Source organism: Planococcus citri, chromosome 4 (genome assembly GCF_950023065.1).
Source record: "Planococcus citri chromosome 4, ihPlaCitr1.1, whole genome shotgun sequence".
NCBI classification, from domain to species: domain Eukaryota; kingdom Metazoa; phylum Arthropoda; class Insecta; order Hemiptera; family Pseudococcidae; genus Planococcus; species Planococcus citri.
Window position 1 is genome coordinate 2,572,109 of NC_088680.1, and position 16,243 is coordinate 2,588,351.

Consider the following 16,243-nt stretch of genomic DNA (forward strand, 5'->3'; position numbering starts at 1 on the left):
GAAGAAACGGATGGAACAATGGGATCCCAGGCGGAGGTGAACCCCTGGTTAAAATAAAAACGCACGCAAACGAAAGAGAATACAAATTCGGAAACTGGAATGTAAGAGGATATGCAGCCAAGGAAGCAGAAATAAACGAAATTCTAAGCAGCAGAAATATAGACTTTGCCGTGATGTCTGAAACTAAGAAGAAAGGAAGTGGAACAATTGAATCTGGAAATTACATCGTTATCTACAGTGGAGTCGACAAGAAAACAAGAGCTGCAGGCGGAGTGATGTTACACATACATAATAAACACCGCGAAAACATCGACTCATACAACATATGGCATGAAAGAATTGTATCAGCAAGGATGAGATTGAAAAAAGACTTTCTTACAATAATCGGAGTATATGCACCAGAAGAGGGAAGAGAGGAACAAAGCGAAGAGTTCTACGAGCAACTACAGAGGGCAGTACAAGCAGTAAACCCAGAAGATAAATTGGTAATAGCAGGAGACTTGAATGCTCAGGTAGGAGATAAGCGTGTAAAGACAGTAACTGGTATGTATGGAACAGAAGGAATGAATATAAATGGGAAGAGACTGATAGATTTTTGCACTTTCAACGGACTAAGAATCATGAATACATTCTACCAACACAAGAAAGATCACAAGATGACATGGAGCAATACAAGAGGACAAAGCTCAATGATCGACCATTTTATAGCCAATGAAAATGCCGCAAAGAAATTCTTGGATGTAAGAACATACAGAGGCCTAGAAATAGGCACTGACCATCATTTTGTTCAAGGAGTAATGAGAATGGAAACAACAAGAATACCAGCCAGAAAGAATGAAAAGAAGATCAACACAAGAGCCCTGGATGACCCAACCAACCAATGGCTGTACCAAAGACGGATGAACATCATTAGTCAAGAGATACCAACAAGCCAGGACATAGAAGAAGAATGGAAAAATATCAAATCCATTGTGACAAAAGCGGCAAAAGAAAGCTTAGGAATGGTTCCTTGCAGAATTGGGGCAAAGCGAATAAAGAATTGGGACAACGAAATCCAAGAACTCATACAAAAGAAAAGACAGGCATTCAGAAAATTCATGAGCACAAAAAGCGAGGTCGATGGTGAAGAATATCGAAAACAGTCGGCAAAAGTCAAGAGAAAGTCCAGGAAATTACAGAGAGAGAGCTGGGAAAATTTCATCACATTCCTGGAGCATGACACATACAAGTTACGGCCAAAGGTGTACAAAATCATAAGAAGAATTGACACAAATTTTAACGAAAGAGTGGGTTTGCCAAAGATTAAAATCAATGACGCAAAGGAATATTTTGAAGAACTCTGGAGTGATAAAAATGCACAAGATACAAAGATAGAAGATGAAATTGGAGAAACAGAAGACAGAATTTCAATTAAAGAGCTACAAGAAGCTTTGAGAACGGCAAAAAATGCAAAAGCTCCAGGAGAAGATGGCATACCAACAGAATTGTACAAATGTGCAAGTGGTGAATTTAAAAGAAGACTTCTGGAATTCCTAAATAGGATGTACCAAGAAGAAAAGGTACCTGAAGATTTCAAAACAGCAATTGTAATACCACTCTTCAAGAAAGGCGATATGTCACACCTGAAAAACTACCGAGGAATAAGTCTACTCAACACCTGCTACAAGATATATGCGAAAATACTGGCAAAACGACTGGCAGAGCATGCAGAAGAAAAGCTGTCAGAAAGTCAAAACGGATTTAGAAAAGGAAGATCATGCACTGACGCAAGTTATACAGTAAAACTACTGATGGAAAAAAGGATCGAATACAACCTAGAAACACACATGTGCTTTATAGACCTGGAAAAAGCATATGATAGGGTTAATAGAAAAAAACTGTTTGAAGTCCTAAAAGATGAAAAGGTAACATATAAAATGCGAAAGGTGATAAACAGCATATATAAGAACACTAGAATAAGAGTAAGAATTGGAAATAGACTCTCAGAACAAGCAGAAATAAACAGAGGAGTTCGCCAGGGATGCCCACTGTCTTGTGTTTTATTCAACATGTACATGGACCACATGGTAAAAGAATGGCAGAAAATGAAGCCAAAAGGAATCAAGACAGACAGAAGGCAAGAAATATCAACAGTATTATTCGCAGATGATCAAGCAGTACTAGCCGAAACAGAAGATGACCTACAGAGATCAATGTATAATTTAACAAAGACATCAGAAAAGTATGATATGAGAATATCTTCAGAGAAAACAAAAACAATGGCCTTCAAAGGAAAGGAGCCAGTAAGAAGCAAGATTGTAATAAATGGAAAAATCATTGAACAGGTCAATAATTTCAAATACCTGGGAAACACGATATCATACCAGGGAGAAGTAGATGTTGGTGGAAAGATTGCAAAGTTCCTGAGAGTCACAGGACTGATAAATAGGACCCTAAGAAGCAGTAAGGTGCGAAAAGAAACAAGATTGAAGGTGTACAATACCCTAGCAATACCAATGATGACGTATGGAAGCGAGGTATGGGCACTGAAGAAATCTGATAAAAGAAGAATAACGGCAGCAGAGATGAAGTTCATGAGGAGAACGGCAGGGGTGACTCTCAGAGACAGAGTCCCATCCGAGAAAATAACAGCAGATCTCGGAGTGAAGCCAGTCATGAAGAAGATAAAACAGTATAGGAAAGATTGGAGAAATCATGTCAAAAGGATGGAGGAAACAAGATCACCAAAACAGGTCCTCCAATATACACCAACGGGGAAGAGAAGCAGAGGGAGACCAAGGAGGAAACTCACGGATACCTCAGGCTCATCCTCAACAGGTTCCACACCGCAGCAGACAGGCCAATAGGCCTACCGCTTATAAGGAAACGACGACGACGATGTTTAATTAAATATTAAATGATCAAAATGTTCACGTACGATTTACTACAGAGATATATGAAGGAGGGAGGATTCCTTTTAGGCTGAATTAGCCAGTTTTGGAATTAGATACGCCAATTTTTTTGCACAACTTTTTTTGGTTAGTTCAGTACATCAGCAACAGAACACGCCGCGTTTTATCCTAAAATGATGCACCACATTTACTATATTCAATTTAGGAGAACGACAAAGTCGACAAAGACGATTGGAATAGGTAACACATAATTTTTGATTGTAAAGTTGATTTTCTGGATTTAACACTTTTTGCACTAAAATAAACACTTTTAGAAATCTCAAATTCAACAAAAATAGAGCAAAATTAAAAGGAAATTCATAATTCATGTGGTAAAAAAAAAACGAATTTAACGCCCTTACTCAAATTTTTGATACAAAGTTGAAAAATTCGAGGAAATTAACCACTCGAGTTGAGAAAAATCATTAATACAGGCACTTAATTTTAAATTTGTAAATTAAAAATTCATTTTTTATGATTAGGGAGTCCCTCGGTGGCGTAGTAGGTAGAGCAGCGGACCTCCGTTCACGAGGTACCCGGTTCAAACCCAGCTACAGAGGCAAGCTTGTGCGTGTAATTAAAAAATCTTTCGTGCAATTATCAACATTACACGCCAAGTACCGGGGACTACCAGTTTAGCCGAGCTAACAGACAATGCACGCCATCTGTTAGCAGAATCAAAAAGCTGAAACTGGTTCGAGCGTCTATAGAGGTCAACACTGAGGAGCTCAGGGTCTCTAAACTACCCGGCTAGCTCCAAGGTGCTTGTGTAGATGTCACTAGAAAGCAACGGGAAACTACTAGTGGAAGCTCGAAACAACGTCGATTCCCCAGAATAATCGCAGTGGCAATAGGCATTCGCCTCACCCTGTAAGGGTACCACAAAAATGCGATTTCCAATGTCCTGTAAAGGACAAGGAACCACGACGACGACGATGATTAGGGAATTTTAAAAAGTAGTAATTATTTGTAGATTTTATTACTTATCGCAATTAAAATTGTTAATGGCCCTTGGGATGATTATTACCCCAAAGATTGATGATAATTGGGGAGGATTGCGGGGGAAAACAGGACAGTGGATTTTGTTCAAATTCAGCAAAGACTTTCGATTCAAGTTGAAAATTTCATCTCCGAAAGTGCCCCTCGAGAGGAGATATGAGCTCTCAAAGATGAAGGTTTTTTACTCAAATGAAATTTCCAGCAATCCTGCATCCTCCAGTATAGCGGATTTTCTATTTAGATCTTATCGTTCTCAATAAATCCTCGTAAGAAGTTAGTTCGTAGAAAAACTTCAGCACCTACAAACAGATTACAGCCCTCGACGTAAAGCCTTTCGGACTCATTTTTAAATAAAATAAAAACTGTCGAATTTCTTTTTATCAACTAGAATTGCATAAGACATTTACGAGCGATGTAAGTAGGTATATGCACGTCAAAGTGGCAATAGGTAGTAAGTAATATTATTTACAAGGAGGTATTTGTGATCAGATTCGAATAATCAATGATGGAGGGGAGAAATGATAAAACAGATCAATGCGCGATATTTCGGTCATTAGTCCAAGAGGTAAACCATTATTTTTGATTGTAAAGTTAATTTTCTGGATTTAACACTCTTTACACTAAAATAAACACCTTCAGAAATCTCAAATTCAAAAAAATAGAGCAAAACGCATAGGAAATTCATAATTCGTGTGGTAAGAAACCCTTATTTTCGTATATCATTAAATCGATATTTCCACGCTCAATTTAGAGCCCCAACTCAAATTTTTGATACAAGATTGAAAAATTCAAGGAAATTATTATCTAATCACTAGAGTTGCTAAATATCATAAATACTGGCCTTTAATTTAAAATGAGTTGATTGAAAATTCATTTTTTTATGATTAAGGAATTTTAAAAAGTTGAAATTCTTTTTCCAGTCTCAAATGAACGTATGTACGTATCTGAGATTCTGCATCGATCTATGCTATTTGCAATCAAAATCCAAGCCCACTTTTAGGATTCTACATTGGGCTCGAGGTATTCGTTTGAATAAATTCGTGGGTTGAAATTTCTTTTTCTTGCGATAATATATTTATTTCACATTATGCATCCAAAATATCATTCCTGAATTTGGGAAAATATTCTGTAACGCGGAGGTGCCAATTTTCGGTCTTTATTTCCAACTTCAAAACATCGAGAAAAATAGCCAAAAACTAATGTATTATGACTTATGAGATTTGGCAATAACCTCCGAAAATCTGCACCACTACACGATTCAAAATATTTCTCCAGTTTTAGGAATGATATTTTTCAATATTTTTTGTACCATTAATTGATGTGAAATATTTACGAAGAGAAAACTTTCAATATCTAAATTTGTCCCAAAAATACGCGATTTGTAAATTTTTGATCGTCCAGTAGAACCCTAAAACTGGTCTTGGATTTTATTTGAAAGGTTCAGGTCGACTTAGAATCGCAAATATATTTATTTCGGACTGCGTCACTTTCCCCAAAACAGGACTAGAGCAAAAAACCACAACTTTATGGAAAATTCCCTCTCTTTGAGGTCTCATATCTCTTCTCCAGGGACACCTCCGGAACTAACAAGTTTTCTGAGCAACTTTCAAATCAAAATGAAGGTCTATGCTGCATTTGGCAGAAATCGGACGCCTTTTTCGAGCCATCTATCCTATTGCTCATACGGAAATTGAAAATTAGAGAATTTCTACGAGCCCTACGCGTCCCAATTCCACAGTTAATAGGGTAGAAGAAACCTGAATAAAATTCGACGCGTTCATAAAATCCATAATTTCGAAAGTATCGTGTAAGTAAATATTTTTCATCATTTTTTCCTACTAGCAGTATTTTTTCATCATGCTTATATTATACCTATTTGTTAAATCTTATACAGGGTACTCGAAATATTTTTTATTGCTTTATTCCTTTTCATTCTTATTTTTTCTAAGAAAATACCCATTTGTACGATCAAATCGTTCAATTCGATAGCCGTAACATCCTAAGGAAATCCGGATTTATAGGCCGACCAAGTACTACACAAGTAGGTAACTATTTGTTTTATTACCTATAGTATAACTATAACTAAAAATTCATACACTGCAGAGTGGCAGCGGAAATGAAAAGTTTATTGGATGACCAGCTGAACAGCATTATGTTCTTCACACACGAATGTTCAATCCAGAATACAGCAAAGGACATCATATTCATACATTTTTTTGTTTTTTTTTTTAGATAAGGCATTTTTTCATTTTTTTGAAATTTGTTCGCTAAGAATATTTCCCCATTAGGTACCTACTTTTATTATACATATATTCTTACGAATGTATCCCATTATCATACTATACCTATACTGTTTTATCATGTTTTTAGGAACGTAGAATACGATACGAATACAACCACACCTCCTTTGACTAGACCTTTCCAACGTTCCGTCCCATTTACCTTCAAAAATTTATGTAAATTGAAAAAAAAAAAATATGGGTGACGTAGGGTTTATTATGTTTTTGGGAGCACTGAATACGAATATCATCTTAATTTTCGATTCAACCCCTCAAACGTCCCCTCCCCAATGACCATTAAAAACTCCTAACATCGTACCTAGCTCATAAATTCATTTTCAGAGCGTTAAAAAACCTACGAGTAAGCTAAGTATACATCATAATGTTTTCAATTTTCAAGAAATTCTGGATGAAGTCGATGGGTGTGATGGAGATGCTTCGGAGTACAATGGGAGAGTTCTGAGGGAAGGGGGGGGGGGTTTCGGAGAGATTCGGAATCCAACGTTGCTTATTTTTTTCCTTTCCCCGGACGAAGAATTCGGTGTAGAAATGTACATATAACCGAACTCAAAATTGTTCTGATTTCACAAGGAATGACTCAGAAACGAGGTAGCGATCTGAAATTTCCAGCATAATGGTTCAAGACTACACAAGTGACAAGCGATGATATAAGTGGCCTATAGTGAGGTAGGAGGCTCAATTTTTCACATGTGGGTTATTCTACGGGGATTGTACTCGAATTTTTCTCAAAAAAGTAACTTAATTTTTGATCACCCAGTAGAACTCTAAAAGAGGGCCCGGATTTTAATGGAAAGTTCCAGGTCGACGCAGAATCTCAACTACATACATACTTTCATTTCGGACTGTGATTATTTTCCCCCCAAAACTAGAGCGAAAAACCACGATTTTTTTTCTGGAAATGCCCACTATTTGAGTGATCATGTCATCCTTCCAAAGGCACTTCTGGAGCTAAGAAATTTTTCTGAGCAACTTTTCTCAAAGTATTCTGTTTTTGAAAGTCTGAAACCTGTACCTACTACCTACTCACGCCTACCTTTTTAGTATGTTGCGATTGAAGTAACGTTCGTTTACGTTTTCCTAACGCTGTTGTACTTTAAGTTAGGTACAGTAAGTTGTGCTCACTTTTATATTTTAACGCGTACAATAAAAATTATATATGTAAGTTTATGTATTTTTTTTACGTCATGTTTTATTAAATATTAAATAATCAAAATGTTCGCGTACGATTTACTACAGCGATATGAGAAGGAGGGGGGATTCCTTTTAGGCTGAATTAGTCCAGTTCTGGAATTAGATACGCCAATTTTTTTGCTCAACTTTTTTTGGTTAGTTCTGTACATCAGGAACAGAACACCTTACGTTTGAACCGGTGTTGGTCCTTACTTATTTAAGCCCACAACAAAGTCCAAGAGGTAAAACATAATTTCTGATTGTAAAGTTGATTTTCTGGATTTAACACTCTTTGCACTGAAATAAACACTTTTAGAAATCTCAAAATAATCAAAAAAATAGAGCAAAATTCGTAGGAAATTCATAATTCATGTGGTAAAAAAACCGTATTTAACGCCCTTGCTCAGATTTTTGATACAAAGTTGAACAACTCGAGGAAATTAACCACTCGAGTTGAGAAAAATCATGAATAGGTACAGACATTTAATTTTAAATTTATTTAAAAATTCATTTTTTTATGATTAAGGAATTTTAAAAAGTAGTAATTATTTATACCTAGATTTTATTACTTATCGCAATTAAAATTGTTAATGGCCCTTGGGATGATTATTACCCCAAAGATTGATGATAATTGGGGAGGATTGCGGGGGAAAACAGGACAGTGGATTTTGATCTAATACAACAAAGACTTTCGATTCAAGTTGAAAATTTCATCTCCGAAAGTGCCCCTGGAGAGGAGATATGAGCTCTCATTGATGAAGGGTTTTCACTCAAATGAACTTTCCAACAATCCTGTATCCTCCAGTATAGCGGATTTTCTACATTTAGATTTTATCGTTTTCAATAAATACCTACTCGTAAGAAGTTAATTCGTAGGAAAAATTCAGCACCTACAAACAGATTAACATGCCTCGACGTAAATGAGATAATTAACTATATGCACGTCAAAGTGACAATAGTAAGTAATATTATTTACGACAAGGAGACATTTGTGATCAGATTCGCAAAATCAATGATGGAGGGAGATGAAACGTATGAATGCATGATATTTTGGCCATTAGTCCAAGAGGTAAAACAATACCTATTTTTGATTGTAGCAGAAATATTTTGACACGAGCGAGCAATTGATGAAAAAAATTATTCGAGTCTTGAGAAAGAATGAAAATAACAATAGGAAAAATTTCCATAAATAAGAAGAATCATTTTTTGGAACAGAAAACTCATTAAAATCAATGATGAAGGGAAGGGGGAAGCGAGCTTGTAACCCGATAATATTAAAATTCTGACCTTTGAAAAAAAATACTTTAAAACGACGCATTCTTGAATGCATTTTTATCAACCAACAAAAAAACGCTATAAATTTCAGAACAGATTTAGCAAGCTTTAACGAGATTTATCGTCTAGTTATAAGTTAGGCTCATTGATTACTTTGTATTCGTTTCTATCTAGTCCATTCATGTATTATTTGCTCTGTACGTAGTTTTATCTATTTTTCTCTTCTCTCGCATTTCATGTTCAGTTTCTATTCGCCGCTGATGAAGGCAACAAGTTTTGCCGAAACGTTCGGTATTTTTTTTATCAATAAAAAATTTTGCGTGAAATGTATTTCTTTAGTGTTTTTAGTACCCAAATTTGGGGAAAATTGTAATTTGTGAAAATCATTTTACAAATACGAAAACGAAAAAATTTATTGTGCTTCAGAAATTTTTTTAAAAAATCCTCCAATTCGCTAGAAAAATACATCAAAACTTAGCAAAAAGTGACACAATAAATATCAAAAAAAAAAAAAAAAAAAAAAAAAAAAAATGAAAAAAATGCAACAAAAATATTGAAATTAACAGCCCTCGGCGTAAAGCCTTTCGAACTCATTTTTAAATGAAATAAAAATTGTCGAATTCCTTTTTATCAGCTAGAATACATATTAGTAGATTATGCAACTAGGGAGATAATGTGATTTTCAACAAATTTTGAGGTTTATTTCCCGAGCGAAGCGAGGGAAGTAACTCAAAATGGTTGAAGATCACATTATCTCCCCAGTTCCATAAAATATTTTACGTTTTTTAGGGAGAGAATCGCTAATTTGTCCGCCGAGCGATTAGCGAGCGGGAGATAATGTAGTAGATTATCTCCCTAGAAACGTAAAAGAACGTTATAAAAAAACGTATATGCACGTCAAAGTGACAATAGTAAGTAATATTATTTTCGACAGGGAGATATTTGTGATCAGATTCGCAAAATCAATGATAGAGGGAAGAAATAATAAAAGAGTACACAGCAGCATGAATGCACGATATTTCGGTCATTAGTCCAAGAGGTTAAAACATTATTTTTGATTGTAAAGTTGATTTTATGGATTTAACACTTCAGAAATCTCAAATTCAAAAAAGTAGAGCAAAAGTCATAGGAAATTCATAATTCACGTGGTAAAAAAACCCTTATTTTTTGTATATCATTAAATCGATATTTCCACGCTCAATTTAGAGCCCCTACTCAAATTTTTGATGCGAAATTGAAAAATTCAAAGAATTTAACCACTCGAGTTGAGAAAAATCATAAATACTGGCCTTTGATAAATTTAAAATGTGTTGATTGAAAATTCATTTTTTATGATTCGTTATTTCTACAACATTAATTCAGTTTCCATTACGAGGATAAAAAGGAAAATAAATTCTTCTTCTACACAGAAATAAATTTTAACATGGCCAAGAAGGTATCGAGAAGATATCTCGATATAATTTTAGAGTTCAAGATAAATACATCAATTAAACCTAATTGGTTTGATTACTTCACTTACGCGAATGTCAAAAGGGTCAGAAATCTCATAAATCGAGATAATATCAATTTTTAAGTACTTACAATCTAAGAGGATCGAGATCCTATATCGAGATTCATAATCAAACCATTTCACAATTAAACAAATACCAATATCCAATAATCAGACTATTTCATATTTACATCACCAAGTCTAAAAGCCTATTGTCAATAAAGGCCAGAGTTGGTTGTTTAAAACTCGATCGTTTAAAACATTGTTTAAAACAGCTATTTTAAATGTCGAGAAAAAAACGTTGTTGTTTAAAACATAATTAAATTTCTCTTTAAAACTGTTTTTATTGTTTAAAACTTGTTTTTTTTAGACCTCGTTTTTTTTGTTTTTTTCAATTATTTCGAGATTTTTGACCATAGAATTATCAAAAAAAAAAATTTTAAATGATAATGTTTTTTTTTACACTGATTTTACAAGAATCCATAGTCTGACATCTGGGACTCCAGCTGGAATTGTCCATTTCTGATAACCGCAGTAGATTATGGATTTTCAATTTTAATCTGTTTAGGTACAATTCGGTAAAAAAAAAAACAGCCGGATTTTCAAAAACATATTCTGTAGGTATTATTTTTTGTAAAAAAAATTTTGACAATCCATAAGTAAAGATTATGCAAAATCCATAGGTACCTAAACCTAAAGAGAACATACTTTTTGAATTTTATTTACATTTTTTGATTGAACAAGAACAATAAAATCAAACAAAGTTACGAAGTACCAAAAAAGTCAGAAAAAAACAAAAAAACTGAATCTGAAACCACATTTTACACATTGAAAAAAAAACGAAATTTTTTGTTTTAAACGTGTTTTAAAAACGTTTAAAACACATTTAAAACAGGTCAAATTTTACACTTGAATTTGGGTTTAAAACAAAAAATTTGTTTTAAACATACCAAAAAAAAAACGGTTTTTGTTTTATTTTTTTAAAAAAACGTTTTTTTTCCAACACTGATAAAGGTATATCGTAATGCGGAAAACTAAAACCTACTCACCATATCATAATGGCAGCTGCCATTACCGGCAACTCCGATGCTAGGCTTCTACTCAGCCATTGTAGGTAAGTTCAGCTTCAGGTAAAAAGTTCAAAAATCGCGAGTTTCGAAAATAATTGGAACACAAGTCAATTCAATTCATTGTAATAGCAATTAATATCACAAATTCATATTAAAAAATACATATCAACCAATAGAGAAAATTAAATCAACACGAGATCGCACGTCCGTCTTCATACACGAAAATTCATACGTTACTTGAGCCAAGATTCAAAAGTTCCAATAATCAGCACGAATCTTGATTCAAGTAACGCAATCTAGCTTTGATTTTATTCAATTAAACGGATGACCTACGAGATAAACTATCTCAATTTTTTGTGGGTAATCAGTTGATACCATTTGAAATTAATTAATTATCGTTTAGTTCAAATCATTTTGAAGAGATAAACTTGTTTAAACCAATTATCGGCATAGCATTTATTTAGTTTATAATCATCTAAATTACTATTGAAAAATGCCGATCACTGGTGTGCAGATCACTGGCTCAATTATTTTCCATCATTTCCAATAAAAACACTTGACTTTAATGTTCTCTCCTAAGCTACTTTCAGAAAAATGAGGGTCAATTTTGAAAAAATGTACAATTTTTTTTTCTTAGTCAGTAGTAGTCAACAAATCAAAGCTATATTCCAAATTTCATCAAAATTGGTTCTGCCAATCCTTCAAACTTTGAGTGAGTGTTGAACAAGAATTTCGCCAAAATGACAAAAAAGAGGGTAGGGGTAACGGCCTGATTTCTTTACCCCCCTTTGGGGGGCTGGGGAAACGTGAGCCTCCCTACCACGACCAATTGGGTTGAAAATGGTGTCAATCGTTTGTGCTTCGTTTGTGCTTGCTTGTGCTTCAAGTCCAGTCGTTTGTGCTTTGCCTCTTCCCAAGAAAATGAGGACATCTTGTGGGGGGCTGGGGAAACGCGAGCCCCCCCACCACCGCCAATCAGATTGAAAATTGTGGCAATCGTTTGTGCTTCGTTAGTGCTTGTTTGTGCTTCAACTTCCGTCGTTTGTGCTTCGACCCTTCCCAAGAAAATGAGGATAACTTGTGGGGGGCTGGAGAAATGGTTTAAAAGGTGTAAGAAATGGAAATTAAAGGGAAAAAATTGATGAAATCGTTTGTATTTCGTTTGTGCTTCAACTCATATCGCTGCAACTCCCCTCCCCTTCGAGTTGAGGTTCCTCAAAACAGCATTTCAAATAGGGGTTCCCTTAATAATTACAGTTGGGTCATTACATATGTCAATTCGACCAACGTTTTTGAGTCATGTCGTTCGATTTCGCTGAAATTTTTTTTACAATATCTACCCACCCAATAAGTAAGAAACCCGCAATCAGTTTGGTACCAGCCCTCTCAAGGGGCAGGTGGGTGGCCTTCCATTATTTTCACATTGTCTCGAGGTACTGAACTACACTACAGCAGCGCATTTCTCCAAAGCAATAGTATACTTTGATAAAAACTGATTTCACAGTTCGAAAGGGCATTGCATTTTGAACTTTTACAGCATTTTGAACCTTTCAAAAGTTGAAAGTTGAGCTTTTAAATTGAATGTTCAAATTTTAAAATGGCGCTGCAGTAAGAGGGTGCTACCATTTTAAATTCTGAAAAATTTCTGAGATGTATCTTTTGATGATAATTTTAAATATTCAAGTATCGAGTTGGGATTTTTCTATGATGGGGGAGCGCCCCCTCCCCCAAAATTTGGGCGAAACTTTCAAAAAAGATCTGGGGCATGTGATATATTGAATTGTATGTTTTTGGTAACGCTGAACACGAATATGACGTTTGATTTTTGATTGGGGACCTATCCACGGACCCCAGCACCTCTCCAAAGAGGGCAACCTAAAAAAAAAAAGTGGTTTCATTCGTGTGACACATGAAATAGTATGCTTTTGATATCACTGAACACGAATATAGCCTTAGTTGTTCAAATTGGCTCCCAGAACCTCCTCCAATGGGTAAAAGTCCAAAGGGGTGTCTAGAGGAATTTGTTGACTGAAAATCAGTAGTTTTTCACTACTTTTCGAAAAAAAATCGTCACCTCCAAAATATTTTCAACCCCTTGCTCTCAAAAATCGATTATTAAAAACTTGAAGTAGGACTTATAGCATGACGTTTTTAAAATTGTTGGAATTTTTTAAGAAGAGAAGGGGGTGTTTGTGGCAAAATTTTACATTCAAATTTTTCGCTTTTCTAATGTCTTTAAACATCCCAAGATTTTTTAAAGCAAACGGATGTCGAAAATATAATTTTGAAATTAATTTTTCATTTTATTTTTACCTTGAACTTTTTACACCATAAGAAATTTTTAAAAAATACTTATATATGGAAATTTAATGCAAAATTTGAACAATTTTCATGTTTAAAAATTTTTTAATTTTTCAAAATAAAATAGCAAATTTCAGAGTAATACTTATATATGTAAGAGATACGTAAAATTAGATTGATTTGAATAACTAAGGCTATATTCGTGTTCAGTGATATCAAAAACATACAATTCAATATATCACATGCCCCGGATCTTTTTTGAAAGTTTTGCCCACATTTGGGGGGAGGGGGTGCTCCCCCACTATAGAAACATCCTATCTGGATACTTGAATATTTAAAAATATCATCAAAAGATACATCTCAGAAATTTTTCAGAATTTAAAATGGTAGCACCCGCTTACAGCGCCATTTTAAAATTTGAACATTCAATTTAAAAGTTCTCTCGGTAATGGTAAGTCTACCGAGGCCCTGGTTGACCTATGTGGTCGTAAATTGTAATGGGGGAGAGCGTCCGTTTTTGGTTTGCAAGTTTGTTGCGACCTATCACGTACTTAGCCACCAAAAATATTGCCTATAGTTTCCCTAAGTTGTAAGGAGACCCATACCTTACCTTTATGCCCAGTCTGGATACATAGGATGAAGCCATTTGTCCGTACCACTAGGCCCGTTCAGACATTGGAATGAGTGCGATAAGTCCGTACCACAGGGCCAGTTCGAATCACAAGAGGTTGAGGAAAATGTCCATCTGTACCACATGGCCCATTCGGATATGTAACTGAGAAAAAAAAGGAGAACTCAGCAGCAACTAAGTCCCGAGAGAAAAGGAATACCTACAGGCAGCGCGCCTGTACCTACAACTGTATACGTACCACGAGGCCCGCGAGTAGTTGAATGGGTGCGAGAGAGAAGCGAGAGAGAGAGAGAAAGAACGCGAGTCAAGAAAGCAACACAAACACCAAGTTAACAAGAGAGATGTTATTTGGTTGTATATTTTTACAAGACTAGTTACTAAGCTAGATACAGCTTATATTATTATACAAAAACTCTTATTTCTATTGATCAATAGAAAAGAAGCTAGCCTGTAACCTTTTTTTGATAACGTTGTTTTGTAATGTAGATGGTTAAACCAATCACATTACAGAAAACTGTTTAAGAAAAAAGGTTCAGTTTAGGTATACTGGCCAGCGTTCTTCACTACAGTACTCCCAGTTGGGTGAAAATCTGCTCTTATGCGACATAAAAACACGGGCATGCTTTTTCTGCCCATTAATCGGCACGTATTTTATTTACGCGAAAAAATCTGCCATTGATCAATATTATTGAAAAAATTTTTGGCACCAGTGAGAATCGAACTCGAGTCCCCGGATCTGTGAGCGGAATCCTTATTACCTACGCTACCAGAGAACTTGGTGGAAATGAATAAATATTTATATACTAGTCTAAAACACACACGCAAAATACCACATTTGCACGCGTTTTTCAGCAAATACGCAAATAAATATGCTACAAAATATTTGCGTAGCGTATTTTTGTGGCTGGTTTTTTCAATGCGCAAAAATACGTCACATAATTTAGAAGTGTAGCGGCTTTACGCGATAAAAATACGCTACAAAATATTCTTGTGGCGTGTTTATCAGCAGAAATTTTTTTCTGGTGTGCAGAAAATATAACAACCTAAAAAGTTGCTTCAAATCACGCCTGTGAATTGCAGGGTGATTTTGAAAACTGTAAAATCTGCTGCATGGCAGCAGTTTAAAGTCGCGTTGAAGTAAAAAACGCCAATTAAACTGCTCTTTACCGCGTATTTATTGGCAGAAGGGCAGATTTTCACCCAACTGGGCCTACTTCGTGATACATATACTAAAAAGAGCGATTTTAAACGTATATGTATCACTGTAGTATGTAGAGGGTGGTTTGTGAATGCATTGTACTCGCAAGGACCGCTTTTAGATACCTGGAATGCCATTAGGTCGAGTCGAATGTAATTCAAAGGCATCTCACATTCTCCGATGCGATCACATATATCTACCCCTACAGTTCAAATTTCAACTTTTGTAAAGTTCAAAATGCAATGCCCTTTCGAAGTGTGATTTGGAGAAATGCGCTGCTGTAGCTCAGTACCTCGAGACAGTGTGAAAATAATGGAAGGCCCCCCACCCGCCCCCTGAGAGGGCTGGTACCAAACTGATTGCGGGTTTCTTACTTATTGGGTGGGTAGATATTGTAAAAAAAAGTTGAGCGAAATCGAACGACATGACTCAAAAACGTTGGTCGAATTGACATGGAATCACCCAACTGTAATTATTAAGGGAACCCCTATTTGACATGCTGTTTTGAGGAACCTCAACTCGAAGGGGAGGGGAGTTACAGCGATATGAGTTGAAGCACATACAAAATACAAACGATTTCATCAATTTTTTCCCTTTAATTTCCATTTCTAACACCTTTTTCAAAAACCATTTCTCCAGCCCTCCCACAAGTTATCCTCATTTTCTTGGGAAGGGGCTAAGCACAAACAAGCACAAACGATTGACACCATTTTCAACCCAATTGGTCGTGTTGGGGGGCTCACGTTTCCCCAGCCTCTCACAAACTTTTCTCAATATTTCCGAAAGGGTTAAAGCGTAAAGACCGGACTTGAAGCACAAACGAATGGCTTTACTTGGACCCTTTTTGGCGGGGGTGGGGGGCTGGGGAAATGCACCTCAA

General features: G+C 35.6%; 1 protein-coding gene across 2 annotated transcripts in view; it reads right to left on the minus strand.

The window, feature by feature from the left end:
• Window positions 1–11,454, minus strand: part of twz (BTB/POZ domain-containing protein twz) — a 376,456-nt gene extending 365,002 nt beyond the window's left edge. The window contains exon 1 of one of the 2 annotated variants that reach the window (XM_065364340.1): window positions 11,213–11,454. In XM_065364340.1, the coding sequence (XP_065220412.1) occupies window positions 11,213–11,235 (23 nt within the window). In that variant the 5' untranslated portion in view covers window positions 11,236–11,454. The remainder of the gene's footprint in view (window positions 1–11,212) is intronic. The other variant, XM_065364349.1, reaches the window with a different exon arrangement.
• Between the last annotated feature and the right edge of the window lie 4,789 nt (window positions 11,455–16,243).